The sequence below is a fragment of the Tripterygium wilfordii genome, chromosome 10 (genome assembly GCF_013401445.1).
Source record: "Tripterygium wilfordii isolate XIE 37 chromosome 10, ASM1340144v1, whole genome shotgun sequence".
Lineage (NCBI taxonomy): Eukaryota > Viridiplantae > Streptophyta > Magnoliopsida > Celastrales > Celastraceae > Tripterygium > Tripterygium wilfordii.
Genome location: NC_052241.1, coordinates 4,428,330 through 4,454,483, shown reverse-complemented (window position 1 = coordinate 4,454,483; position 26,154 = coordinate 4,428,330). Strand labels below are relative to the sequence as shown.

General features: G+C 37.8%; 3 protein-coding genes and 1 long non-coding RNA gene across 4 annotated transcripts; 2 read left to right on the top strand and 2 right to left on the bottom strand.

Moving 5' to 3' along the window:
- Window positions 1-5,446: 5,446 nt before the first annotated feature.
- On the bottom strand, window positions 5,447-7,812 carry LOC120007275. Its single transcript, XM_038857477.1, has 4 exons — window positions 7,489-7,812; window positions 6,388-7,445; window positions 5,910-6,309; window positions 5,447-5,824 (listed from the first exon to the last, which is right to left on the bottom strand). Exons 1-4 carry the CDS (start codon window positions 7,810-7,812, stop codon window positions 5,447-5,449), a joined length of 2,160 nt encoding a protein of 719 aa, XP_038713405.1.
- A 1,293-nt stretch (window positions 7,813-9,105) lies between these two features.
- Window positions 9,106-10,238, top strand: LOC120007274 (putative 4-hydroxy-4-methyl-2-oxoglutarate aldolase 2). The gene is made up of 2 exons (XM_038857476.1): window positions 9,106-9,121; window positions 9,727-10,238. Exons 1-2 carry the CDS (start codon window positions 9,106-9,108, stop codon window positions 10,236-10,238), a joined length of 528 nt encoding a protein of 175 aa, XP_038713404.1.
- A 5,113-nt stretch (window positions 10,239-15,351) lies between these two features.
- On the top strand, window positions 15,352-20,354 carry LOC120007847 (probable WRKY transcription factor 2). Its single transcript, XM_038858309.1, has 6 exons — window positions 15,352-15,473; window positions 15,552-15,852; window positions 17,232-17,366; window positions 18,043-18,872; window positions 18,964-19,122; window positions 19,397-20,354. The coding sequence occupies exons 2-6, from the start codon at window positions 15,586-15,588 to the stop codon at window positions 20,016-20,018; spliced, it is 2,013 nt and encodes a 670-aa protein (XP_038714237.1). The 5' UTR covers window positions 15,352-15,473; window positions 15,552-15,585; the 3' UTR covers window positions 20,019-20,354.
- Window positions 20,355-20,929: 575 nt separating this feature from the next.
- Window positions 20,930-22,507, bottom strand: LOC120006816. Its single transcript, XR_005470106.1, has 3 exons — window positions 22,116-22,507; window positions 21,918-22,011; window positions 20,930-21,292 (listed from the first exon to the last, which is right to left on the bottom strand). It is a non-coding gene; the product is annotated as an uncharacterized LOC120006816 (long non-coding RNA).
- Between the last annotated feature and the right edge of the window lie 3,647 nt (window positions 22,508-26,154).

Below are 26,154 nucleotides of genomic sequence, written 5' to 3'. Positions count from 1 at the left end.
ATATTTCGTAAACATAATCTTATCCTACTTGAAACGACCGGGAATCTAATTTTTGACACCCCTATGCTCGCGTACTCTCGTCTGTCTATTTTAGTTCCTCTTCGTCTCTGCATAATTGAATCACCGAGGGTTGTTGGCGCTCGCAACATTTCTCTGCGGGACCAATCGGAGGTAAATTCTCGACCGTCTGATCGTATCTTCGATGATTCCGTGATTTTTGATTGTTTGTTTTCTATTTTCTGATTGAATATGTTGTTTTATATGTCGAAAAGGGATTGAAGTTTTAGATGCAAATACATTGAAAGAAGTCAACCATTTATACTTCGATGCATCTATAATGTATTGCCTCAAATTTGAAATTTTTTTCATTATTTAGCGTTGCGTTTGAATTTATGTATGCTATGGCTCTCAGATCTTCAATCGCTTTCGGTGGATTTAATTTAATCTTCTTTTCATTCCGATTAGGGTCTGCTTCTCTTGTCTACGTAGATTGCTTCATATGATTATAATTTTCTATTATTGAATTATTTCTTTGTCTATATTTGGAAGATATATATAATATTATGACAAGGATTCAGCTCGACTACTCTTCATCTAAATAGTAGATCTGATTATAAAATAAAAATAAAAATTCTTGTCGATCAATGTTTGCACTCTGCTATTGCAAAAAGGCAGGTACTTCGTCTAACTATAAGGAGAGATTCGGATGATAAGATGAAGAAGGTGGTTAACAGTTATATAGTTATTGATTCAGAAGAACACAGAAGTAAAAACAAATATAAGGGTGGAAAAAAATGTCACCCTATGTAATTGGAAATGTGCTTTCTTGCAAGGTTGCAAAAATTTCTAGTCAGACGCTAAGCGGTTCACGGAGACTCACTATTAATCAGATTAATCGGGGACTAATCGGGGACTAATCGGATTAATCATTTTGAGTTTTTCTAATTTAATATATATATATATATGCAATACATATCATATATAAATGTGTAAAAAAATAAATAAAAAAAAAACATTAAAACACAATATAAATGAATCAACCAAGTGCTTTTCACTGTTTCAGTTTTGTATATAATTAAATTTAGATATAATAAACTGCGTCAAAGCAACCCGATGGTAAATAGCCTAGCCATGTAATCCAAGCAAAAATCCATTCATTGGACTCAAAAATCATCATAAATAAACTGCAATCCAAGATAAAAAAAACTGCATCAAAGCAAAAATCCATTCAATCAATATAAGACTAAATCATAATCAAAAATCCATTCAATCCAATCAACATATCATTCAAGCTCAAAAAATCATCATAAATCATAATCAAAAATCCATTTAAATCCAATAGTACACACACAAATTACAAAAACAAAAGGAGAAGCATCACTCATCAATCATCATTCTCAAAAATATCATCTTGCTCCTCTACTAAAGGCACATCTCTTTCTTCATCGGACTCAAAGTCATATCCATCATATTCTTTGGACGACTCCTCCGATACAAACTCTTCCTCATCAATTTCTCTTATATTCCTAGTGCTCCTTCTAGGTTGAAGCATTTCATCCGCTCCCACCGCTTGATCAAATACCTCCCATGTTGCTCCGGCCACGGGATCAACATCACTCTCGTCATCAATACCATCAACCAACCAATGTTGAGCTTCAGTACAATCATCCGCTTGAAGGACATCTTTATCATTACTCACTCTTTGCTTCTTGTAGAGAAGTTTTGCATTGAATTGAACATACACCAAGTTGTTCAACCTTTTTGAGTCAAGTCTATTCCTCCTTTTAGTGTGCACCTACAAGATAATGCGATTGCCAATTAGATGAAAAAAAATACCAAAAACAATTAATTAAAGAAAGTCAAAGTCACTTACCCCTTTGAATGTACTCAAATTCCTCTCACAACCCGATGAACTTATGGTCAATGAGAAAATCTTAATTGCCATCTGATAAGCTCATATATTCTCTCATTTTAGTACTCTTTAAACTTGGTTTTTGTTAGAGGATTGGCTTTAAAAAGGACTTATTACTTTGTTTTCCTCATTTTCAGTTTTCTCGAGCACTTGGATGGTTTTTTATGGAAAAGGGTATATTTTGAGCATTTTGAAGAACCGTGAATTGGAGAATAAAGCTAAGACCTTGAAGAATGTTGGAGAATATTTTGGGAATTTTCAGTGAAGCCAATTAACCCAGAATTTGAAGACAAGTTGACCTAAAATATGATCTCGGCAGAACTGCGCTATCTGTGAAGAAGTGGGTCTAGAAGATTCCACATAATTTTTCTAGAGACGTGTGAGATAGCCCTGGAAAGCTAAGACATCAAGCTTCAATTTAGATATTTTTGGAGATTTTTCTAAAGGGCGTAACATGGGAAAAACGTCCGAGACATCCAGCAGTCCAATTTCCTAATCAAAGAAGAAGTCAACCTCTTTCCTTTTTGTTGGGTTTATTGTTTTGGAAACCAAGGGTAAATTTCCTTGGAGTTTTAGTAATTGTTGTAGAGGAAGTCTAGGGTTTGAGAGAGCTATTTAAGGAGGACTTCATAGGATTCTGAGGAACTTTCGGGGGTTCAGACACTCAGATATTCAGCCGACTTTTCTAGGGTGTTCTCCAACCTTTCTTATGGTTTTCATTCATGACTATGTGTAACTAAACGTTTTTGCTAGGGCTTGATGAAGTCTTAATATGATTCTCTAGTTTGTTTATTGTTCTTATCTTTGATTGCTCTTTTGATGTTGGATTTCTAATCACCGTGCTATATACTTGTTTGATTGCTTGGATGATTGGCCACCAACTAAGTTTTCAATTAAGTAAATTGATGCAAGCTCACGTAGATACCATACGGGGTTTGGGACCAGCTTCTTGTGATTAGGAATTGGGAACGCCTAGGGTAGATACCATGCTCCTAGGGTTTACATGGCATGTTAATGAATTCTTGAACTTAAGGACATCTTGCATGTTCATATTTGAGTTAGATACCATAACCAAATTGCATGTTAAGATAAAGGAATTAGCCTAGATACCATAGGTAATTCACGCCTTAGTGGATTCGCCAACAACATCGATTGAGTGGATTAAAGGTGAGGTAATCAACAATTAGAGAGGATTATTAAGATGGATTCATTGTCCTAGTGCTTTCATAAATTTGCTTTCACAACCAAAATCAACAAGTTTGTGTTTCCTTTACTTCGTTGCTTTAATTTCGTTACTTGCTATCCAAAATCAATCAGCTCCCAATAATTATTCCTTTTGCTAAGTTTAGTATAGTAGTTAATCGTATTGTTTATCCAATCCTTGTGGTTCGACCTCGTTCTTGCATAGCCTATTCTACTACGGTCTTGTGCTCTTGCAAGTATTTTAATTTGGGATTTTTGTTTGCTTATTTTAAGCGATCGAAAATTGCTATCACCATCTTCTTCAAGTTTGGTGTACTATCACCATAGTTACTCCACCATCCAGCTAATATTTATGATGATAAAAAAATAATACTAATCAATTCTCATTTATGAAGAAAAAATTAAAAAAATGATCTAGGAGTTTAGGAGTTAAGACCTTCCGGGATTGAACTCATTGACACCTTTACTTTCATAAGAAAAAATGGTTTGTTTTCTTCCAAACATTCCCTCCAATTTCTTATACTTGATCAATTCATCATCAGACACTATCCCTTGAGTAGTCAAATCATCAGGGAAGAATCTCTCCACACAATCAAGAAATGCTTCCATTATAGTTGTATCATCTCATATATTTACCCTATTCTTTGCAAAGTAGTACGGATTAAGCAAGTAACCCACCAAGTACAAAGAGGAATCAAGTCTTCCTTTGGATTTACTCTCAATTATGTCAATTATCGGTTTATAATTCTTTTCAAGTCCACTACATACGTCTTCTTTGATCTCTCTTATCGTCACTTGAAGTTCTCCGTACAACCATGGCATAGATGGTCTGTCACTATCAACAAGCCGAAATACTTTCACCAATGGACGAAAAACAAGCAAGCAAGAGTTCACAGACTTTCAAAAAGAGATGCTAACAACTGTCGCATATGTCACTTTTCCCTTCTCACTTTTAGAATGTGAATTTCAGGCCAATTCTTCTGAAGCAAACATAAGTCTTAGTTGCTCCTTCTTCTCCACCAAGCTTTGCAAACAAAGGTAATTAGTAGCAAAGCGTGTAACACCCTACTGTACTATGTCACACTTCTTCGTCATCTTTCTCATCATGCTTAGGGTTGAGTGATGTGCATATATGAATATGGTAAAAGCCCTTGCCTTATCAATTGCATTCTTGAACCTTGGAAGTTTACCAATTGCCTCAAGCATAAGATTCACCGTATGTGCGGCATAAGAAGTCCAAAATAAGTTAGGTCTCTTCTTTTCCATCAAGCTTGTAGCTGCCATGTTATTAGAAGCGTTATCCGTCACAACTTGCACCACCTTTTCTGGTCCTACATCTTCAATGCATTTGTTGACATAGTCAAATATGTAGGTTCCCGTATGGGATGCGTCGGAATCCTCCCTTGAGGAAATGAAAGAGATCCCTTCCCTACAATGAACACACAAGTTCATAATGCTTCTTCTTTTACCGTCAGTCCAAGCATCAGTCATAATGGAACAATCGGATATGACCCACTCATCTTCATGCTTCTTTAGGGAGTTCTTAACTCTAGCAACCTCTGCTTTCAAATATGGACCACCCAAGCGATACCGACTTGGTATAGGTAATCCTGGACCAAACTGCCCAATAGCCTTTGTCATTAGCTTGAAACTGTCACTTTCAATGGCATTGAAAGCAATACCATTCTCAATGGCCCACCGTGCTATGTATTGTTGCGTATCGATGACCTTCTTCTTGTCCATCAATGCAACCAAACTAGCTTGCTTTGTAAACTTTGTAGAATCAGTGTTTGGTTGTGAATTAATCTCCACAAATCTACCCATAGGCCCGTGATCACATCTTCTCCTCCTTGATCCCATGAATTCTATATCCACATCCATCTTTGTAGCACCACCAGATATCAAAACTTCATTTCTAAGTTCAGACTCTTCAATTTGCTTCTCTGTCTTTTTTTTTTCTTACCATCTACTGCTTCAACACATGCCTTTATTGCATCTTTACTGGTCTTATGACAAGCCCTCACATTGCCTGACCTACCGGCTACATAACATTTGACTCAAGGTAGTGAAAACGTAAGATCGGATCGGAATCGGAGAGGGGTGTAAAATCGGAATCGCAAAATCGAATCGTAAAATCGTAAGATTTTACATACAATGTAAAAATAAGCATATTTTTCAATCCTAAGACATGTAACAAGAATAACATAATGCAATAATAATTAGATAATGCCATACATGTTCAAAGTTCTAACAATCAAACATACTAAAAATTAAACACATACTACATAAGTTCAATCTCATGTTCCAACAACCAAAATACAAACTAATAAATTAACACAAATCATCAAGATCATCATCTTCACCACTCCCACCACCATCACTCCCATTATATTCATCTCCCTCTCCCTCCTCCATATTCACAATTTCTTCTATATCTTCATCCTCAATTGGGTTGCTATCAAGTTCAATTGTCATATCATGAATCCCATCATTTCCAACCGGTTCAACAATTTGAGCATTGACATCCTCATTAGGAGAAGGAACATCCACACCTCCCTCTGTGGTCCATTCATTATCCGAACCAATATCTTCAAAGGTTGACAGCTCCATACTTCTAAATTTCTTATTCTTCAACTTGGAATTGTACATCACAAACACCAAGTCATTCATCTTCTTTTGGTGAAGACGATTCATTTTCTTGGTATGAACCTAAAACCACACAATGAGTTAATTAAGAAGTATTGAAGTTCCTAACATTTAGCAAACAAACTTAAAAAATAAACTCGAATCTTACCATCTCAAATGCACTACAGTTACGCTCGCATCCAGAAGAGCTACAAGTTAAGCTAAGCACTCGAATAGCAAATCTTTGAAGTTCAGGAACATCATCTCCGTAAGTGTTCCACCAATCATCAGGATGCTTTTTCTCTAATAAATCCCTAGCATCAATCCTAGAAAACATACCTTGACCATGATGGACTATATCAAGCTGTGAGATTATTGTATTTCTTTCGTTTCGTTCCTTCACCAACGTATCCAAGCTATCAAACAACCCATTTTTAACCTCTTTATCATTAGGGTTGAAGCTTGGACGGTAATGAATTCGGGGGTTTAGATAGTGAGCTGCAGCATATAATGGCCTATGAAGTTGCTTAGTCCACCTCTCATTAATAATCTTCCAAATAGGCGTATAACTACAACCAAAAAATAAAATAATTAGTATGTGAAAAATTACAATGCATATGGTATGGAAAAATTACTAAATTTACTACCTTCTTGCCACATTATTGAAATTAGCTTGAATTTTCTCCTTTGCACAATCCATCTCTTCATATAAGAAAGGCATAGCGGCTTGCTCATCCGAATCCACCAGGCGAAACACTTTCATCAATGGTAATGCAGCCTTAAGACATATGCCAACATCTCCCCAAAATCTACTATCAAGTACAATGTTCTCAACCCCTTTCCCTTCTTCAGTGCGTACAAACTTGCTTTCCTTCCACTTTGAAGATGAAAACATAGTCATTAATGCACCCTTGTACTCACTAAGGCATCCTAAAGTCAAATATGTCGTAGCAAACCTAGTAACAGCAGGTCTAATCAAATCTCTCCCCTCAGTAAACTGTTTCAACATGGAAATGAGCAATGTTCTAGAATATATGTATGTCGTTATCTTCCTACCTTGTTTGATAGTCACACGATGGACCTTCAATTTCTTCTCAAAATCCTCCAACATCAAGTCTATGCAATGTGCTGCACATGGTGTCCAAAATAAATGTTTCCTCTTCTCCATCAACAGTGAACCTGCCGCCTTATAAGATGCATCATTATCAGTAATCACTTGCACAACATTTTCTTCCCCAACTTCCTCAACAACCCTATTCAACATCTCAAAAAAAATTTGTGCTGTTTTTGAAAAATCTGACGTGTCCAAGGACTCCAAAAAGACAGTCCCTCCAGGACTATTCACCAAGAAATTGCATATTGTTCTTCTCTTTTTATCTGTCCAACCATCAGACATAATGCTACACCCTACTTTTCTCCATTCAGCCTTATGTATCTCAATGTAATCCCTCGTCTCCTTCACTTCCTCTGTGAGCATAGTCTCCCTAACTTCATGGTAAGAGGGAGCTTTAAAACCGGGACCATGTCTAGCTACCTCTTCAAACATTTTTGTGAACTCTGGACTTCTGACTGTGTTGAAAGGAATACCACAAGTGTAAAGCCACCTCCCAGTACTTCTACATGCACTTTTTCTCAAATCTTTCTTGAATAGCTCATTCATGGTCACTTGAGTAGAACTTTTTTTTCCCTTTACACTTATACATAGCTGATGTCATCCCAGTTTGAGACTCAGGTAGTGTTTCACTGACTGAGCTCCCAATTTCATGTTGACGCAACAACATATTACTCTTCCTTTCCTTAGCTTCCATACCTTGAGACAAAATCTCCAACATTCTCTTCCTCACATCATCGGGTACACTTCGACAAGCGCCTACATTATCGTTTGTACAAGCAAGGTGATGCTTGAAACAATATATACCTCCGCTGCTAATTTTGGCACAAAATTTACATTGCACCTTCTTTGCATCATGACCAACCTCAATACCATATTCCCATCCTATATCATTTCTACTCCCTGAAGCATTTTTCCTCCTACTACTTGCAGTTGCATTTCCAGAACCAGAAGTTGACATTTTATTAATTGAAAATCAAAGAATTGCATACCAGAATGGTCAAGGACTCGAGTCGAGGTGCAAAATAGTTGCAGAGTCAAGAGAAACTCCAATATCAGATCACTATCGCATCATCTCCAGGACCAATCGTCGGCTCGTCGGCGTCTTCTCAGTCGATGAAGTATTTTAGGGTTAGAAATTTCGTGAATTGTAATAGGGAGTTGGCTGTATAAGAATTTGGGCTGTATAAGAACTTGGGCTAAAGTTGAACTAGGCCAGAATAATATAAGAACTTGGGCTAAGGTTGAACTGGGCCAGAATAATATAAGAACTCAGAATAATAAAAATTGGCCTAAAAAATAAGGCCCAATCTAACAAACAGGCTTATAAGAACAGTTCTCAAGATCGTTAAAATCGTGGTTAAAATCGTGATTTTAACAATTTTAACGAGTTTAAGCGTCGATCTGCGTCGATCTTGATGTGGCAACGAGTTTACCAGTATTCTACTCGAAATCTTAGGTAAGATCGTAAGATCGAGCGATTTTACGAGCATAAGCGCGATTTTGACTACCTAATGCTGATAGCGGATATAACTTTTGAACATACTGCATTTGATTTTATCCAATGCACTAGCATCAACAAGTTCACCAAACTCCCAACCAATATCACTGGATGCACGTTTCTATGCATTTTGAATGTTCGCATCATTTGTGGTTTCACTAGCATTGGAATTAGAAGCGGCTGATGAAGTAGCCATATCCCTAAAAAATAAAAATAGACAACCAGAATAGCAGAACCAAAAATATCTATCATTTCAGATGATTAGACTTCAATATATTTTGCTTCAGTTCACATAAAATGTTAAAAACCTTTCTTCATTCAATTCAGTTTGGAGTAAAATATATGCAATTGCACTAAATAATAAATTCCCTAATATCAAGGCACAACTAGCGTAAAAGCAACAAAATGACAAATTGTACATTTACCCTTGCATCATACCCCTCCTTCGACAAAATTAAACAAAGGCTGATTAAAACAACATGTAAATGTAATTAACATATGCTATATTATGAACTCAATGGTCCAGATACCTGATTGAAGACGAAAATTGGAGCACTCAGAAGATGCCCTGACCTTTTTGAAGATTCAATCGAGCACTCAAGCACTGGGAGCTAGTGCTTATTATCTAAGAATTGCTCCATGTATCTCATCGGAAATGCTTGATGCTTGTTTGGCGATCGTGGTGTGAAGTCACGAGATGAAATTGCCAATGAAGGAAACTAGGGTTGTAGACAGCAGCGTTTGATGTCGAGGATGGCCTCATGCAATTGTATTTTTTTAAACAAATCTCACCAAAACGACGTCGTTTTGGTAGAGCTCAGACAAAAAAAAAATCAACTAGCACCGATTTGGTTGATTAGGCTAATTAGTCTGTGCCTAATCGAGTCACCGATTATGCGACCCGATTAGGCCCTAATCAAAGCGACCACCGCCTCCTGGCGACTAGTCGGCTGACTAGACCGCTTTTTACAACATTGCTGTCTTGTTACTCGATTACAAAGGAGTGATGTGTTTGGGTTTGTGCTCACAAGAGAGAACGTGAGGTTTTTAGGGGAGACATGTTGGCAATCAATTTCATGCGAAACTGGTGATTATGGGGTCAATGACTTGACATAGATAATCAGAACAGAACATTTGAAAAGAATTTGGCCTATTGACTTTTATGTGAATCCTATTATTATGTTCTTCATAATGTCTGTTGAGCTCCTACAGTGAGTGAAATATAGTTCCTGGGTATATAATCTGCAAGCTGCAGCCTGTGTCTTTCACTAGAAATGTCTTTACATGATTACTATACAATATTGTAGGAGGAGCTTTTGGTGCCTACTTTCTTAGGTACTTGTGTTATATGATTAATTTTTCTCAATTTTGAAGGTGCTCTTCAGAATATATGTGCTGAAGTTTGTAATGCAATCTCACAACTTCTTTTGAGTGGTGAACTCCGAGCACTCCAACCAACTTTTCAGATATATGGCAAACGCCCGATGTTCTCTGGACCAATGGTGACCCTCAAGGTGTTTGAAGACAACATTTTGGTTCATGAGTTTCTTGAGGAGAAAGGAAATGGTAGAGTTCTTATTGTAGATGGTGCTGGGAGTTTGAGGTGTGCCATTTTGGGAGGCAATCCTATAGTACAAGCTCAAAATAATGGATGGGCAGGTATAGTGGTTAATGGTTGTATAATGGATGTTGATGAAATCAATGGTTGTGATATTGGTGTTATTGGTGTTAGAGCTCTGGCTTCTCATCCCATGAAAGTCAATAAGAAAGGAATTGGGGAGAAACATGTCCCGATAACCATTGTCAGGACCAAAATCTATGATGGGGAATGGCTTTATGCAGACACTGATGGCATCCTGATTTCTCGCATGGAACTATCTATCTGAGCTTGTCCACAATACAGGATTTGTGATAACCCACTTGTAGAAGTAGGTTGTAGTTTTATGGTTTATTTTACAAGCTTGAGCTCTTTCTTTAATTGTAGAAGAAGCCATGTTGTACACTTTGCCTATGTGCCTATGTAAATTAAATGAAATCATCCAACCAAGGGTCTTGAGTACTCCTTCTGTTATGGAATGGTTAAGATTCAAAATATGCCAAAAGTAAAGTTCCATCGGTGATCTTGGAAGTCACCTTGGTATGAAGTTTTTTGCAAATTCCACGGTGGCTTCCTCGACGCTGCGGTAGTATGAAATAATTGTAGATTATGTATGGTTCGCGTTTCATGGATATGAGTATTGTGATCCAGTCATTACTTGGGTTTGGTATGAAGTTGTTGTAGGCTACTCCACCACTACCATTGCTCCTCCATCACTATCGCACCTTCACAATCACCTTCTTCATTTTCTTATACTTCTTCTTCTTATTATAATTTTTATTAGTGTTCGTCTTCATCTTGTTAGATTTGAGATTTAATATAATATATGAGATCATAATCTAGGTTCAAATATGATATCATACAGATATGAGATCATATGTTACTATTTTAATATTACTACAGATCTGAGATCGTATGTTAATATTTCAATGTTAGTAACAATAACATTACACGAGCAAAATGTGCCAACTTCGGGTCTTCCTTTTCAGTGACTGTTTTGGACGGAATCTAATTGGGAATTGTGTATCTCAATGAGGGGAGTCTAACTGTGGTGGTGATGCAGCGAACCGTTGCTAAAATCGTCTGGATTTGAGACTTTTTCTTTCATGTTACTGTTTCATCATGTTATTGTTACAAAAGTTAATATTAGACTAATATTTACCTATATTATTCTGTTAATGTATTGATGTTGTGATGCAGAACCATGTACTATAAATCGAGTATTTTTTTAAGGTCATTCGCTCTAGTAAGAAATATGACAAGGGTTTTGTATATTATGTTACTGTCATAACAGTAACATGAACATGTCTTAATGATTTTGCAGAACTTGACAGATTAATTATTTCAGATCCAATATTTTGTGTTTTTTTTTTATGTTTAGTTGTTGTGATTGGCATTTTTGTCTTTGTACATATTTAGAGTTTAAAAATTTCAACTGAATAAGAGACAGGAACTTCATCATACAGTAACATTAAAAGAAATAGTAACATGAAAGATACATAATATTGAACTTAACATGTTTGTCAGTAGACATTACAGAATCAACAATCAATGTTACTACAAAAGATATTAACAATCTACAAACGTCAACTTAATTTCTATTCATTGTCGTTGAAGTCCTTTATGAAATTTGACACCATTTTTGCTTTGTACTTTCTAATTTCATGTAATGGCATTGTTTCTTCAATTTTCTTGCTGTTGCAGATTCTGTCAATGATTTGACAGACTATGATTTTACAGTCAACACTTCCTTATTCTTGTTGTTGACTTTTCATTTCAGCGATCAGAGGAAATGAATTTCGAATAATAAATGAAGCAGAAGTCGTTATCATCACTATGAAACAAATAATAGAAAGGGACCACAACATGATGTTACGTTGTAGTTGTTAAGTTTTACTAGTTTCTAGGTTACCGTACTTACCTCTACGAAACTCGAAAATGGGAGTAGTAACAACTTTATTCTACTCATATATACTGATTTGTTGAACTTTATAGAAAGTAGAAGTGATATATGGTGGTTTCGTAGATCTTTGTATTTGTAGGTTACTGTTACCCCATATTTTTTGAAATTTAAATGAACGAAGAATGGAAGTTAGTCACCTGTAAATGAAAGTTGTTCCGTTTTGATTTTAAACTTGCTGTAGGTGGTTGCGGAAGTTGCTCGATCGTCGATGAACATTGATTTCTCCGATTTTTTCTTTGAAAGGAGAAGGTAGGTGAACGCGCGTTTATGCCCTATCCGTCAAAGAAAGTGCAGTGATGATGTTAAGAGGTAGTAAGGTAAATGTACATGTGCTGTGTAGTTTTATGTCCATCAGTTTTTTCGCTGGACCTAGATGGCCAAAAGCCTACTAACGGATACTGGCCCGGCATTCTCCCTATAACTTATGTCCAAACTTGATTTAATTAGGGTCGGAAAAATTTGGTTATTCGGACCGGATAGAGTTTTACCATCCCTAAATATGGTGGCAATTAAAGTTACATAAAACACTTGGACTTGGGACTGGGCACTTGCAATGGTAAAGTGTTATTGGGCCAACAAAGATGTTGTCTTTTGCTGATGTGGCTGTATTGTGAAACGTGTTTTGCTTATGTGATTGTATTGGGAGAAGTGTTTTGCTGATGTAGATGTATTGATATTTTGTGTTTTGGTGTAGTTTTGTTGTGGATAATATGGAGGAATGAAATGTTGGCCTCCATGTTGAGTGGGAAGAGAAAGTGTATAGAAATTTATGTTTTGCTGATTTAGCTGTATTGGAAGATGTGTTTTGCTGATGTGGCTATGTTAGAATATGTGTTTGACTTAACTTTTTGTGTAATAGAGGCGAGACCTGGGATTAATTTTGTTGGGGACATTAACACTTGCACCATTGCAAGTGCTTACATCACAACTTAGCCCAGACCAATGGGTTGCGACTCTTCTAGCCCATGCTACTCTTATAATACTTTGGGCTGGGCTTCGCCCCTTTGAAAATAACTATAGATATGTAAATCTGATACAAGTAATAAACTTCCTTCACAATTTTAGAGCAATAGCAATCTATCCCTACTTATGCCATGTCGTGTCTTTCGTCTCCCTAATTCGTTCTTTGAAGAGCTTATGGTGGCTCTGAATAAGTTTTAGTGGAAAAGCAATCAAGGAAAGGGCATTTGTTGGGCTAGATGGAAGTCTCTGTGTCAACCAAAAATCTTTGGGGGACTGGGGTTTTGGAATCTGGAGTCCTTAAACTTAGCTTTGCTTGCAAAGCAAGGCTGGAGACTTTTATCAAATGAAAAGTCCTTGTGCTTTAAGGTGCTCAAAGCAAAAGATTTTTCGGATTGTGATTTCAAGAGAGTTTGTGTGGGGCATAATCCCTCGTGGTCTTGGAGAAGTCTTTGTGAAGGTAGGGCGGTGCTGGAGAAAGGTTTGATTTGGAGAGTGGGGAATGGGCATGATATATTTGTCTGGAATGATAAATGGATTCCCCGACCATGGAATTTCGACTTCATCACTCCTATTCATGCTCAGTTGGGGCACTTGAGGGTCCATAGTCTTATTGATGATCAAATTGAGGGTTGGAATGTAACCTTCTTAAAGGAAATATTCCACCCCATAGATATGGATGCTATTTTGCAAATTCCTCATAGACATGATAACAGTGGCGGAGTTGGGATGGATTGTCACTGGGGTCGCACTTTCTATAATGATAAACAATTATATATCAAAATAACCTATTAAGAGGACAAAATGATATTAGTTAAAATAACCCAAATAATCATAGTTATAAAAATAAACATATTACAATTTGACAAATAATAAATAAAATATTACATATATTAAATTTTTTTTATTTGGGTTATTTTAACTAATATCATTTTGTCCTCTTAATAGGTTATTTTGATATATAATTGTTTATCATTATAGAAAGTGCGACCCCAGTGACAATCCATCCCAACTCCGCCACTGTTATCATGTCTATGAGGATTGGATTCAAAATGCAATGGGTGCCCCTTCATCCAGTTATTCTTCAGAGTCTAAATTCTGGAAGGCTATTTGGTCGGCCGAAGTGCCCCCTAAAGTGAAGTCTTTTATTTAGAGGTTATGCAAAGACTTTATTCTCACCTTTTCAAATTTGCAATCGAGATCTATAGAGGTCCATACTGGCTGCTTATTGTGTGGAATGGAAGATGAATCGTCAAGGCATTTGTTAGCGGAGTGTAAGTGAGTCCGACAGGCCTTGAATGCTGCTGGATTATCTCATATAACTAAGCCTGCGAGGAGTGATTCTATATTTGCTTGGCTTTGTGTTTTGTCCTTGGATGTAAATAAAGATGATTTTAAACGAGTGATTATTAGCTTATGGCAAGTGTGGCTCTTGAGGAACAAAGTCCTTCACAATTCCTATGTTGGCAAACCCGAAGAGGTGGGGATTTTAGTTGAGCGTATGCAGAATGATTACAAGGTGGCCTAGACCATTGAAAATGATAGGCAAGGCAGTTGTTTGGCAGTTATGACAAGAACACTTGGAGTCCCCCTCCAATAAATGTTTTTAAGATCAACTTTGATGCTACTATCAAATCTCCTCATGTTGGAATTGGTGTGATCGCTAGGGATGATAAGGGGAGACATATAGCCTCTTGTTTTCATTGTATCGTTGCCCCCTCGGACGCTTTTTTTGCAGAGTGTCTAGCTACTAAAGAGGCGTTGAAGTTTGCCATTTCCATCCATTGTAGATCCATAGTCTTAGAAGGTGACTCGTCTATAGTGGTCTCAACTTTGAGGAGTGATGAACATGCTCTTTCATAAGGTGGGTTATGTGTTAGTAGTGCTAAGGAGTTATTTTGTCAATTCCTTGTGATTAGCTGTAGCCACGTTAAAAGGACTGCTAATTCTGCTGCTGATGTTCTAGCTAAGAAGGCTATTTCTTGCTCTGACTCTAGATCTTGGTTTGGAGAGTGTCCAGAGTTTCTTAGAATTGTATTTGATTCGGACTGTAACCCCAATTTGATTTAATGAAGTTTACATTTCTTCGCAAACAAAAATTTTCAGAGCAATAGTGAATGTAATTTTGATTAAATTAATTATTCAGTAAAAAAGTTTCCTAACTTGGATCCATATTCACAATAATTTATGATGTTTCCTCTTCATTTGTTTTGGTCTAAATTTGTTTGCATAAAGTAAAGATGGAGTTTCTGTATTAATTTTATTGCTACTATTGGCAAACAAATCCAATACCATTTTACAAAATTCTGAAAATTATTTTGATTTTTTTTTCAGTAATAGATATGTGGGTCCCAGGCCAGTATATGTGTTAGGTGGGACCTATCACCTATATGAAGACAGCAACATTTCTTGTCTATTTATCTATCTGTTTCAAAATTCAATCAATCTCTGGTTTTTTCTTTAATTTTATTTTTATTTTTTTCTGATTTCTATCTGATTCATGAATTTGTTTCATCTCCCAAGATCATAGGAGCTGAAACTGAACTCCCAAAAGATTCTCTTAACAGTCTCTAAATTTTTCATTAGAGAAAACCAAAAAACGTGGTTTTTTTATTTTTTATTTTTTTCCCCTTCTTTATATTGCATATATTATTGAGGTGCATCATTTGAAATTGACAGCCATGTGTTCCTAGCAAACACCTCAATCACCGCCATGGACGTCGATTCACCACACTCATTCGCCCAAGACCCGAATATCACCGGAAATGAGGTGGCGCCGGGAGTCAAGGCGAGCATCGCCGAGAGAAGGGCAGCGAAGTGCGGGTTTAACGCGCCGAGGATTAACACGGCTAGGTTTCGGACCGCGACGGCTAGTCCTCTGGCTTCTCCTGCGGCGATTCGATCGCCTTATCTCACTATACCGCCTGGGATCAGCCCTGCCGCTCTGCTTGACTCGCCGATCATGCTGCCCAATTCGCAGGTGGATTTTGCTCTATTTGTTCGATCTGTGACTGTTTTAGAGCTTTCTGTGGCTAACATAAAATTGATGATGATTGCGTGCAGGATTGTTATTTTGCATTGATTGTATTTTGATCTTGATCATGTAATTGTTGATATGAATTATCAAAGTGTATGTATCCGGAATGAAATGATGATTTTTGTTTATAGAATGTTCTTTTTACATATTGGTGATGTGAGGAATTGATTGAAGAAGAGAAGTTACCTCTTAAGGTTAAGATTGATGGCCTCTTTAATTTGCTTTTGGGCTTATTTTTGGGAGCTACTTTGGAGTGCAACGCTTCTAGCCGATAAATTGATTTGCTTTTTATTGAGTATTTCTTAGTTTCTAGATAAGCTGAATGCCATTTGTTCTTTTGCATAAATTAAGGAAATATTGGGAGCTTCCTTATGCATTTGCACTTACTCTTTAGGATTGATTGTCACAAAAGCTGGAAGAATATTGCTTCTTTCTTTTCCATGGAGATTACGTTTATTATGTAGTTCTTATTGTTACTACATTTTAGAATAATTACGAAATTCCATTTGTGGATTTGCTAGGGTGGTTGTTATGCTTCAGTATCCAGATCTTTCTCTCACAAATAATGAGATGTTTAAAGCACCAGAACTTTCTTTCTTCTATTTCAGTTTATAGACAACTTGTGATGGGTGTTACTTTTCATATTTATCCATTGTGTGATGAAAGAAAAAATTATATTAGTATTAGGGAGTCTATGCAAAGCTGAAGTGGTAACACATTTTTAGCTAGTGTAGATCGTACTATTACATCCCAGAAAGCTGCGATCTAGTATGGTTTGAACCTCTATGAAGTAGCAATACCTCCTCTATGCCGCAGTAGCTGCGCATGTTGTCTTCTCAGATGTCTTTCAACTTAACACGTTATCTTTGACCACTTGCCCTTAATGTCTGTTAAAATGACCAATTATTATCTTATTGTCACTATACTGGGAGGTCTATAAGCCAATAGGATATATCCACGATTAGTGCCAGTGTGTCTTAAATGGTTTAATAGCTTGTCCAGGCTTCAATAGATCACTTAATGGCACAAATTAGCAATTTCCAGAAAGAAGGCAAACGACATACACCTTTCTTTCGGTTGGAAGTTGAGATCTTACTCTTTAGGATTGAATATCATCACAAAAGCTGGCAGAATATTGCTTCTTTCTTTTCCATGGAGATTATGTTTATTATGTAGTTCTTATTGTTGCTTTGAAGGTATAAAGATAAACTTGCTCTGTGCTCATCTGTTATTGTGAGATAATAATTTCTCCTTTGATGTGGAATATATTTGTGTTGCCGTTTTTCTTTTGGATCTCTATTATATTTTTCTTTTGGATACAGTTGTCGCCTACTACTGGAACTTTTCAATTGGCATTTGCCAACCATGAGAGTTCAATGCCGAATGCTATGACTGCAGTGGATGGAGACAGGAACAATAATGTTCACATGTCAGGGTTCTCTGGATTAGAAAATCAGGTAATTGCTGATTTTATAATCTGCAATAGGCATGTTGTCAAATTTGAGGTATATCTAGGCTCTTGCAAAAGTACTATGTTTGGTTTATTGTATTTTTCTTTTTTGTGTATTGCGCAAGTCTCAATTAAATTGCAACTTTTTTTAAAAAAAAAAATCTGGTTTTGGTGATCTGCATCTTCTTTTACCTGTCAGAGTATCCATGGCTTTTAACTCTAATACTTGGCACTTGGCACTTGGCAGTGGCTACCATGTCAGCTCTTCTAGGATAGCCACTAATAACTGATGGTTGTAATTCGTAATTCCAAGTTGCATGCAGTATCACCTTTCCTCTTACCATCTTCTTATCAAGGAAAATTTTTGTTTGAAATTCAAAGCAGGAAAAAGTATGCATGCTGACAAATCACAGAGGTCTGTACCTCAAAGGTTCTGAGTTCTGTGACCATCCTAAGTTCTTCCGTGAAGTCTTCAATAACCTTTTTAGTGTCTATTATAAAACTTGTTTACAGTTTTGCTTATCCCAAGCTGGTTGAGACTTGTGATTGAAGTCAAGGTTGTTTGTCGATTGCGATGGCTCTTAAGTTCTTTTCCGATTGCAATGGCTCTTACAAATACACATAACAGTTATAATTAGCATTTTTTTTTCCTCTAGTTTCTTGATCCCTCATATTATTTTCAGACAGTTACTGTTGACAATGAAGCTACTGTCCCTGCAAAACCATGTATGGACTTTGAATTTCAAGTGGATTTTCCTGGTGGAAGTACCACAAAAGGTTGTGCCTGGGATCCTGCTACCTCTCTAAAAGTAAATGTTGATTGTAGTGACTTGGAAATGTGTCAATCTGATGTGGCAAGAGAACCCGTTCACCAAGACACTGTCAAGACGCATCACACCTTAGGAGGAGGGCAGAAAGAAACATATTCTGCAACAGGAATGGTAAGGACTTCAGAAGATGGATACAATTGGAGAAAGTATGGGCAGAAACAGGTGAAAGGTAGTGAATATCCAAGGAGCTATTATAAATGTACTCATCCAAATTGTCAGGTGAAGAAAAAGATTGAACGTTCTCACGATGGTCAAATAACAAAAATCATCTATAAGGGGGCACATGATCACCCTAAACCTCAGCCAAATCGCCGAGCATCACTTGGATCTACTTCTACATTTGAGGAGATGCCAGGAATGGTTGAAGGCGATGGAACATCTGTTAAAGTTGAAGGAGGTCCAGTTTGGAGAAACGTGCAGTCTAGGTCTAATGATGTTAGACCTGCTTCTGATTGGAGGGCTGATGGTAATGAAAGGACATCTTCAGCGTCTGTCGTAACTGAGCTTTCAGATCTGTTTTCAACCTCTCAAGGTAAATCTGCTAGTACGTTTCAATCAGCAGGAACTCCAGAGCTTTCATCTACCCTTGCCAGTCATGATGATGTTGACGATGATGGGGCCACTCAGGGAAGCATGTCACTTGGAGTTGATGCTGATGATGAAGAGTCCAACTCAAAAAGAAGGTAATTGTATTCCAGTTATCCTCAATCGTATGGACTTACAGGCAGCAACAAATATAATAAGATTATTTTTTGTGTTGCCTCGATGTTGCAGGAAGACAGAGAACTTTATGGTTGAAACAAATTTGGCATCCAGGGGTCTTCGAGAACCAAGAGTTGTAGTCCAAATAGAGAGTGAAATAGACATACTTGACGATGGATACCGTTGGAGGAAGTATGGGCAGAAAGTTGTCAAAGGAAATCCAAATCCTAGGTATAAATAACTTGTGGTGCCTTCTGCCGTCGTTTTTGTGTTTATCTATGTTAGTGGAAACCTCACTATAGTGGGTTCTATAAAGTTTTGATTATAACATAAGCGAGGAAAAACCATTAGGATGATGAGTGTAGGCTTTACATTGCGTGATATAGAATGTCACATTACAATCTAATTTATTTTTTACCCTAGGTCTCTATATTTTCTTTCAGATGTGGTTTCCTAATGTAACAACACGCATTGAATTTTTTCTCCCCCTTGTATTTTCTGTCAGGAGCTACTACAAATGCACAAGTCCTGGATGTTCAGTGAGGAAGCATGTGGAGAGAGCCTCCCATGATCTGAAATTTGTCTTGACAACATACGAGGGGAAACACAACCATGAAGTGCCTGTAGCCAGAAATAGCAGTCATGTGAATACAACAGGGGGCAATTTACCTCCAGTGGCTGCTAGTTCCCAACCAGCATTGACATTATCCAGAAATAACAATGCCTCCAAGCGCGAAATGGATGTTCAAAATTTTACCCCTCAGTTTCACAGAAATCCTCAATTCAGCAATGATTATCCGGGAAACTTCAGCAATGAAATGAAGTTTGGGGCATCCTCCATTTGCCCCATCAAATTCTCTTCCTTGCAGAATATGGTTCCTTTTGATTCCCTTGGACTCAATACTAACCCTGATGTCATGCATCAAGCTGGTCCTGTTCCAGATTTTCAAACTTCATTACCGCTAAATCTTCCTGCATCTGCGAATCTTTCTTTGGCTGGTTTTGGTTTTAAGAACAGCGGGAATCTGATTGATCCAGTTCAGTCCTTTCTCTCACAGCAGCAGTTGATGGAGAGCAATGTGAGGTTTGTGAGGCCTAAACAAGAGCAAAAGGACAATAATTTGTAGAATGGAAGCATGCCAATCAGTCATCGGGCAAATGCATCATCATCGTGGTCTACGTCCTATGACCAGTCATGAGAAATTTATAGCAACTTTCTCCCTCTAAACCAGGGGAAGTAGTTGGAATCTTCTTGTTTTGGGTTCGAAGGCGTTTTTATATTGTTCCCCAGTTTTTCGTTAGATTCTCGGCACAGTTGCTATGGTTGTTTTTTTTTATTTCTTTTCTTTTTCTATGCCTATATTTACAGCATCTGATATAAAGGGAAAAAAATTATATAATTACATAGTTTCGTGTATTTAAAGTCTTATAGGTTCTTTCTTATGAACAGGGATTTACTTGGATGAATGTGAGATATTAATCCCCATCCCCCTCTCGTTCTTTCAGTTTTTTTGTTTTTAGAGAGTGAGAATGATGTAAATACCGAATGTGAAATACCACATCGGTGGATTCAAGGTTTGAGTTGCAGTAAATAAGTGGGTCAAACCTAACATTGGACAACCGGTTTTCCAATGGTTAGTTAGGGCCTGCATGTTGCTGGGCTTGGGCCTGGATCTACATCACTACCCCACATAATCAGCCTTCAATAGAGAAATGCAGGAAATAGGAGGAGAAATAAAATAATGAATACCTCTATCTAACTTAAAAGCAAGAGAAGTTAAACTAGCAGCACACTGATTAGCCTCACGATAAACATGTATAACATCAACCTTCCAGTTAGTCTTGTGTAAAAGCTCCCGGATGCGGCCCACTAAATGATACGAAGCATTCACAGAAACTACATTGTCACGCCCCTTTCTCCTAAAGTATACCGCAGTGTACCTATATCCATAAGAATGTGACCGGCAAGGGACTCCATCCCCCAAACCAACCCTTAATCCAATATGTAAATTATATAAAATGGTAACAACTCTTGAAACATAATATGTAAATTATATAAAATGGTAACAACTCCTGAAACATAATGTGGAAACAGTCTCTCCAAAATACCACCTATATACACCCACCTAAAATAGTCGGAGTATCTATACAACAGCGGAAATAAAATTAAAAAAAACATATCTAACCGATATCAGACTGAGTAAATACGTAACACATATACAAATACAATACCCAAAATTTTCAAAACTCGCTAAAGAAACAGCTCGAGGCTACACGCCAGCTCATGCGTCCCGCCGCTGACCAGCCAAAATTCTCAAAACTCGCTAAAGAAACAGCTCGAGGCTCTACACACCAGCTCATGCGTCCCGCTGCTGACCAGCGTCACCAATATCCATCTCACCTGAAAGAGAAACAAGAAGAGGGGTGAGCCAAGAAGCTCAGTAGGGCATAGAAAAGGAACATCGATATCCAGAAATAAGAAATCCAGGAGTATGATTTAGAATATGAGGTACAGTAAATACATAACCATCAGTAATCCAACCAAATAACATGACAGCCGATAAGGCTATACAACACCGTAACCACAAACACTAGTCTCCGGTAACCCATAATCCATAATCCATAATCCACCCTGAACCCACCCTAATCCTCGTAGGGTGTCTCCTAGTCAGGTCCACACCGAAACTGGATGAGGATCGGATATCCCGATAGCATAGCCTACACCAGAGAGCGTCCCCTGTGATGCACCTCACTTCAGACGGTCTACAGGTACGTACCCAATTTATTGTAAAATCCATCATAATCCGATATATTGGGCTCCTATATGGGCCCCACCGTTTACATCAACTACCTCCAATCACCTCACTCCTAAAAGCATGCCAATAATGATAATCAACAGAGAATACGTATAAACTATACAAACAGGTCGAATTTCCGTCCCTAGAAACTGAGAAAACCACAATATAACAAGACTCCGTGAAACCGGAACTCTAGAACCACACGCGAAAGACACGAAAAACCCCTACCTGGAAATCAGGATGCAAATATCAAGCACGCATCCCCGATTAACCCGTGACTCCGAAAAGTCAACCAGCTCCGAATCTCAACTGGGATCACCGTCTACATCGAAAAATACGATATACGAAAATACAGTTAAAATAAGTTCGGTCAACTATGGTCAACGATTAAAGTCAACGGTCAAACCGGGTCAAATGGGTCAAAACCTGGTCAAACCGGGTCAACTCGGCCGAACTCGGCCCAAACCCAGTCAAACTCGGCTAACGTCACCGCCGGCGATTCGGCAACCTAAACCTATCAAATCTTACACCAAATTGAAGAGCTCGTTGAGATGAACTCATAGGTAACTAAATCAAGCCAAACCGTCGCCGGAATCGGCCAGATCGACCAAAGAAAGTTCACGGTGGCTAGAACTTCAATCTCAGATTTCTCCCAAACCGGAGCTCCGTTCAACATGATTCAAGTTGGGTTACACTCGTCTCGTCCATACGCTTCTTTTGGTACCAACCACGACCACCATCATTGCCGGAATCAAGAAATCACCGTTGAACCCGTTTTAGAGAGAGAAAGAGGGGAGAGAGGAAATCGTTAGAGAAGAGGGTATTTTTGTAATAAATTTTTTATTTTTTTAATTATTTTAATTTTTCTTTTATACAATCTTTTACTTACAAAAACACACACCTTTCAAAAAATACCCCTAACTAAATTGTTCCAATTAACTTCAAAAATTCATAACAAATCCAATTTAAATCCGATTTAAGTAATTCTTGCACCAAAAATGTTCTTTTAAAATCCTCTATGTATGAAAATATTTTCATACTTTTTGTAATTTAATTTTTATTCTCCCCAAATCCCGGTTCATGATCTCCGAGGTTTACTCCACCTCGATGAACATGCCAAAATACCATAAACAATTTATAATCGGGTCAAGATATTACATACATGGCCATTCAAAGCATCATAAACCAACTTGGAATCAACCTCAACAATAATCCTCTTGTAGCTCAACTCCCGAGCCTTCTCCAAACCAATCAAAACTCCCCATAACTCCACATAAGGCACTGAACACAACCCTATATTCATCGCAAAACCAGCTAACCAAAATCCAACACTATCACGGATTAAACCTCCGACAGTAGCACAGTTTAAATTAGCCCGACAAGCCCCATCAGTATTTACTTTCACCCATCCTTCTTCTGGGGGATCCACCTAATCAATTTCTCAACCTTGAGCTTCTTCATTCCAGCCAATCTACCAACTACATCATCCGTCAACATGAAACACTTTACATTATGAAAAATAACCTTCATAGGATTCAATGGTTCAACAAAGTCCTTCTCAAAGAGACATTGATTTCGCCATTGCCATAACAACCAGCAAGTCACACCAAAAATTTGTATTAACAAACAAGAATCGGCTGTCAATAATGTCCAACCCAATACTATTCCAAACATTAATTGCCCAGGAACAGTCACGAAGAACATGAAGGCATGTTTCCGCATGATTTACGCAACGAAAACAAAAATCATCTGAAGCCATACCTCTTCTCAGCCATGCACTATTGGTACTCTCCTGAGCCGCCAACCACAGAAAACGACGAATCCTCTGAGGACCCTCCCAATCCCAAATTTTCTTCCAAACCAGCTCATGAGTAGTACTAAAATCGGCAGTTAAAACTCTGTATCCAGATTTGAAACTGTAGTTCCCCGAAACATCTCCACTCTAGTAAATCTGATCCGGGCCAGCATTAACGCAAGGAGGAGAAATAGCAGCTATTCTTGCTCACACATTATCGGATAAATAAGCTTGAAACTCCTGCCACTTCCATTTACCTGAACCATCCTCAAAATCCGCTACCACCCTTTTGCGAATCCTCATCAGATATTTGATTCATCACACAGCTCGACAGGATTGGGCCGTCCCCCACGCATTTATCCTGCCAAAAACGCACCAACCTTCCATCCCCAATAGACCATTGAAGCCCATCCATCAAGCTAGGCCACGCCCGCTACAAACCCCTCCAAAAATTAGATCCTGCACTACCGGGTAGCGATATAGGCAAGAACTCATTACCTACACCATATTTATGACGAACTACCTGGACCCAAAGAGAATCTCCCATTGTTAACGTGGCCCAACCTTGCTTCAATAACAATGCATCATTCTGGATATTTAATCTTTTAAACCCGAGTCCACCATCCTTACGATCTTTACAAACCCGATCCCAACTGACCGAATGAATTTTCCGAAGTGCACCTTGTGACCCCCATATAAACTGGCAGCAACATTGCTCCAAATTCTTGCAAATAGAGACTGGAAGTTTGGCAGTTTGCATAGTATAAATCGGCATAGCTGCTAAAACACTTTGAGCAAGAGTAATCCTCCCCGCCAAAGACATGTTCGAAGCTTTCCAATTACTAAGACGACCCATAACCTTGTCCATAATAAACTGAAAAGAATGGGGTCCAACACGTTCATGAAAGAGAGGAACTCCCAAGTATTTACCTTGATTATCTTTCACTTTAAACCCCAATGCACGACTTAGATCTCGCGCCTGACTGCGACTTAGTTCTCTCAGCTTATTTACTAGACTGGAAAGTTGCATTTGTGTTTTCTATTATCCATTGTTGTGAAATTACTACCACATTGCAACATTTTTTTTTTCGATTTCTGTCATCCTATTGGAAAAAATGTGAGAAGATATGAGCTGAGCTGAGCTTTCATTGCCGTAAATGAATTCTACAATGACTGGCTTAACTCATTGATTTCATGGTCATTTATTTTCTGTGCTCTTTTTTTTTTTTGGAACACTCCACTAGTGACTCAGACTCAGACGTATTTTCTGTGCTGTCACTCAACCATTTGCTTCAATTTATTATATTTATTTGCTTCAATTTATTATATTTACTTCTTTTATGAACATGATAGTCGATCGTTACCAGTAATAGTCTCGTAGAGCTGCAAAGTGATGCAAATTTGGCTAAAGCTGGTCTCATGGGGAGGTTTTTGAGCTTCCTCCATCAAAGAATAAGACAAGTTCAAATGTGTAAAAGTCTCGAATCATATTACTGAATCAGATTCAGCCCATTCATTGTTTTTCTTCCGGCTCGAAGTGAATCCATAGACCAAGAGCTCATACATTCTTTTTCTTCCTGTCCGCTGAATAATTCAGTGAATGGTTTCTGGCAATTTCCAACCATGAACCATCCTTGCATACAACTGATGCAAGACATTCATCCATGCAACAACATTCCTCCCTCTGGTACGATCGTAAGCATTGAAATCATCATCCATTAATGAGAACCACAAGGGATGCAACCACCAACAAAAAACTCAAGATAGTGAGAGATATAAACCACATGTAGGCATTCCATTTCTTCTTCAGGTAAGCAATCTACAGCATTTTATCCACACCATCTGACAACGAAAAACATTACAACCAAAAACAAAACTGGTAACACTTCAGCAGGGGCGCGAAAAATGTCTCTCAAATTTCCAAGACTCGCTTCATTACAAACTCGAACAAGGAAAAATACAAGTATTTCATTCTCCTTCCACCGAAAGAAAGTCTCCAATCAAAGTTTTTTTATTTCAATATTGACATCTCATAAGCATAACGACAAGTTGGACGTTAAACCAGTATACTTAACCACCACCAAAAGACTTACCACCTACATAAACTTCGTCAGAAAACTACAAACTAACTGCCATGCATATACAATGCCCATAAGCTTATTCAGTCCAGTTGAGAAGCATGTCATTCACACATCGCACCTCATCCCAGTTACTAACAGATATATCATTCTAAAATTGTGTATTATCGAAGTTGAAATAGTCTGAATGCTATAAAAGGCCAGACTAGCATGAGTCTTTAAAATGTACCTTCAATTCAACATATATTATATCCGCACCCACGTGACATCCTCTTCCTAAGACCATCCAAAGCAGTGAGAAGCGCAGCCAGGAGTGTGAAGGATAACACAATGTAGAAATATCAATCTCCTATCACCAAAACGAATATCAAAACAAGAAACAAGTACATTGTCATATTACAATATCCCAAATCACTTAAAAGCATTAATAATGAGTAAGAGCACTGCAGAAGGAACCAATACGTATATGGTTCATCAGTGTCTTTCTCAAGTTTGATGGAATCATGATATCTGCAAAATCCAGCATACTTTAACATCATTCAACCCCCACTATCCTAGTAAAACAATTTTTAATGACAAATTGACTACACCA

What these genes read in the sequence shown, in the direction of transcription:
- LOC120007275 (XM_038857477.1), bottom strand. Translation starts at nt 7,812, where the DNA reads ATGTCAACTTCTGGTTCTGGAAATGCAACTGCAAGTAGTAGGAGGAAA. An exon ending in TTCAATAATGTGGCAAGAAG is followed by an intron (nt 6,310 to 6,387) that starts GTAGTAAATTTA and finishes TTTTGGTTGTAG; the next exon opens with TTATACGCCTATTTGGAAGA. An exon ending in ACTGTAGTGCATTTGAGATG is followed by an intron (nt 5,825 to 5,909) that starts GTAAGATTCGAG and finishes GTGTGGTTTTAG; the next exon opens with GTTCATACCAAGAAAATGAA.
- LOC120007847 (XM_038858309.1), top strand. Translation starts at nt 15,586, where the DNA reads ATGGACGTCGATTCACCACACTCATTCGCCCAAGACCCGAATATCACC. An exon ending in GAGTCCAACTCAAAAAGAAG is followed by an intron (nt 18,873 to 18,963) that starts GTAATTGTATTC and finishes TCGATGTTGCAG; the next exon opens with GAAGACAGAGAACTTTATGG. An exon ending in AAAGGAAATCCAAATCCTAG is followed by an intron (nt 19,123 to 19,396) that starts GTATAAATAACT and finishes ATTTTCTGTCAG; the next exon opens with GAGCTACTACAAATGCACAA.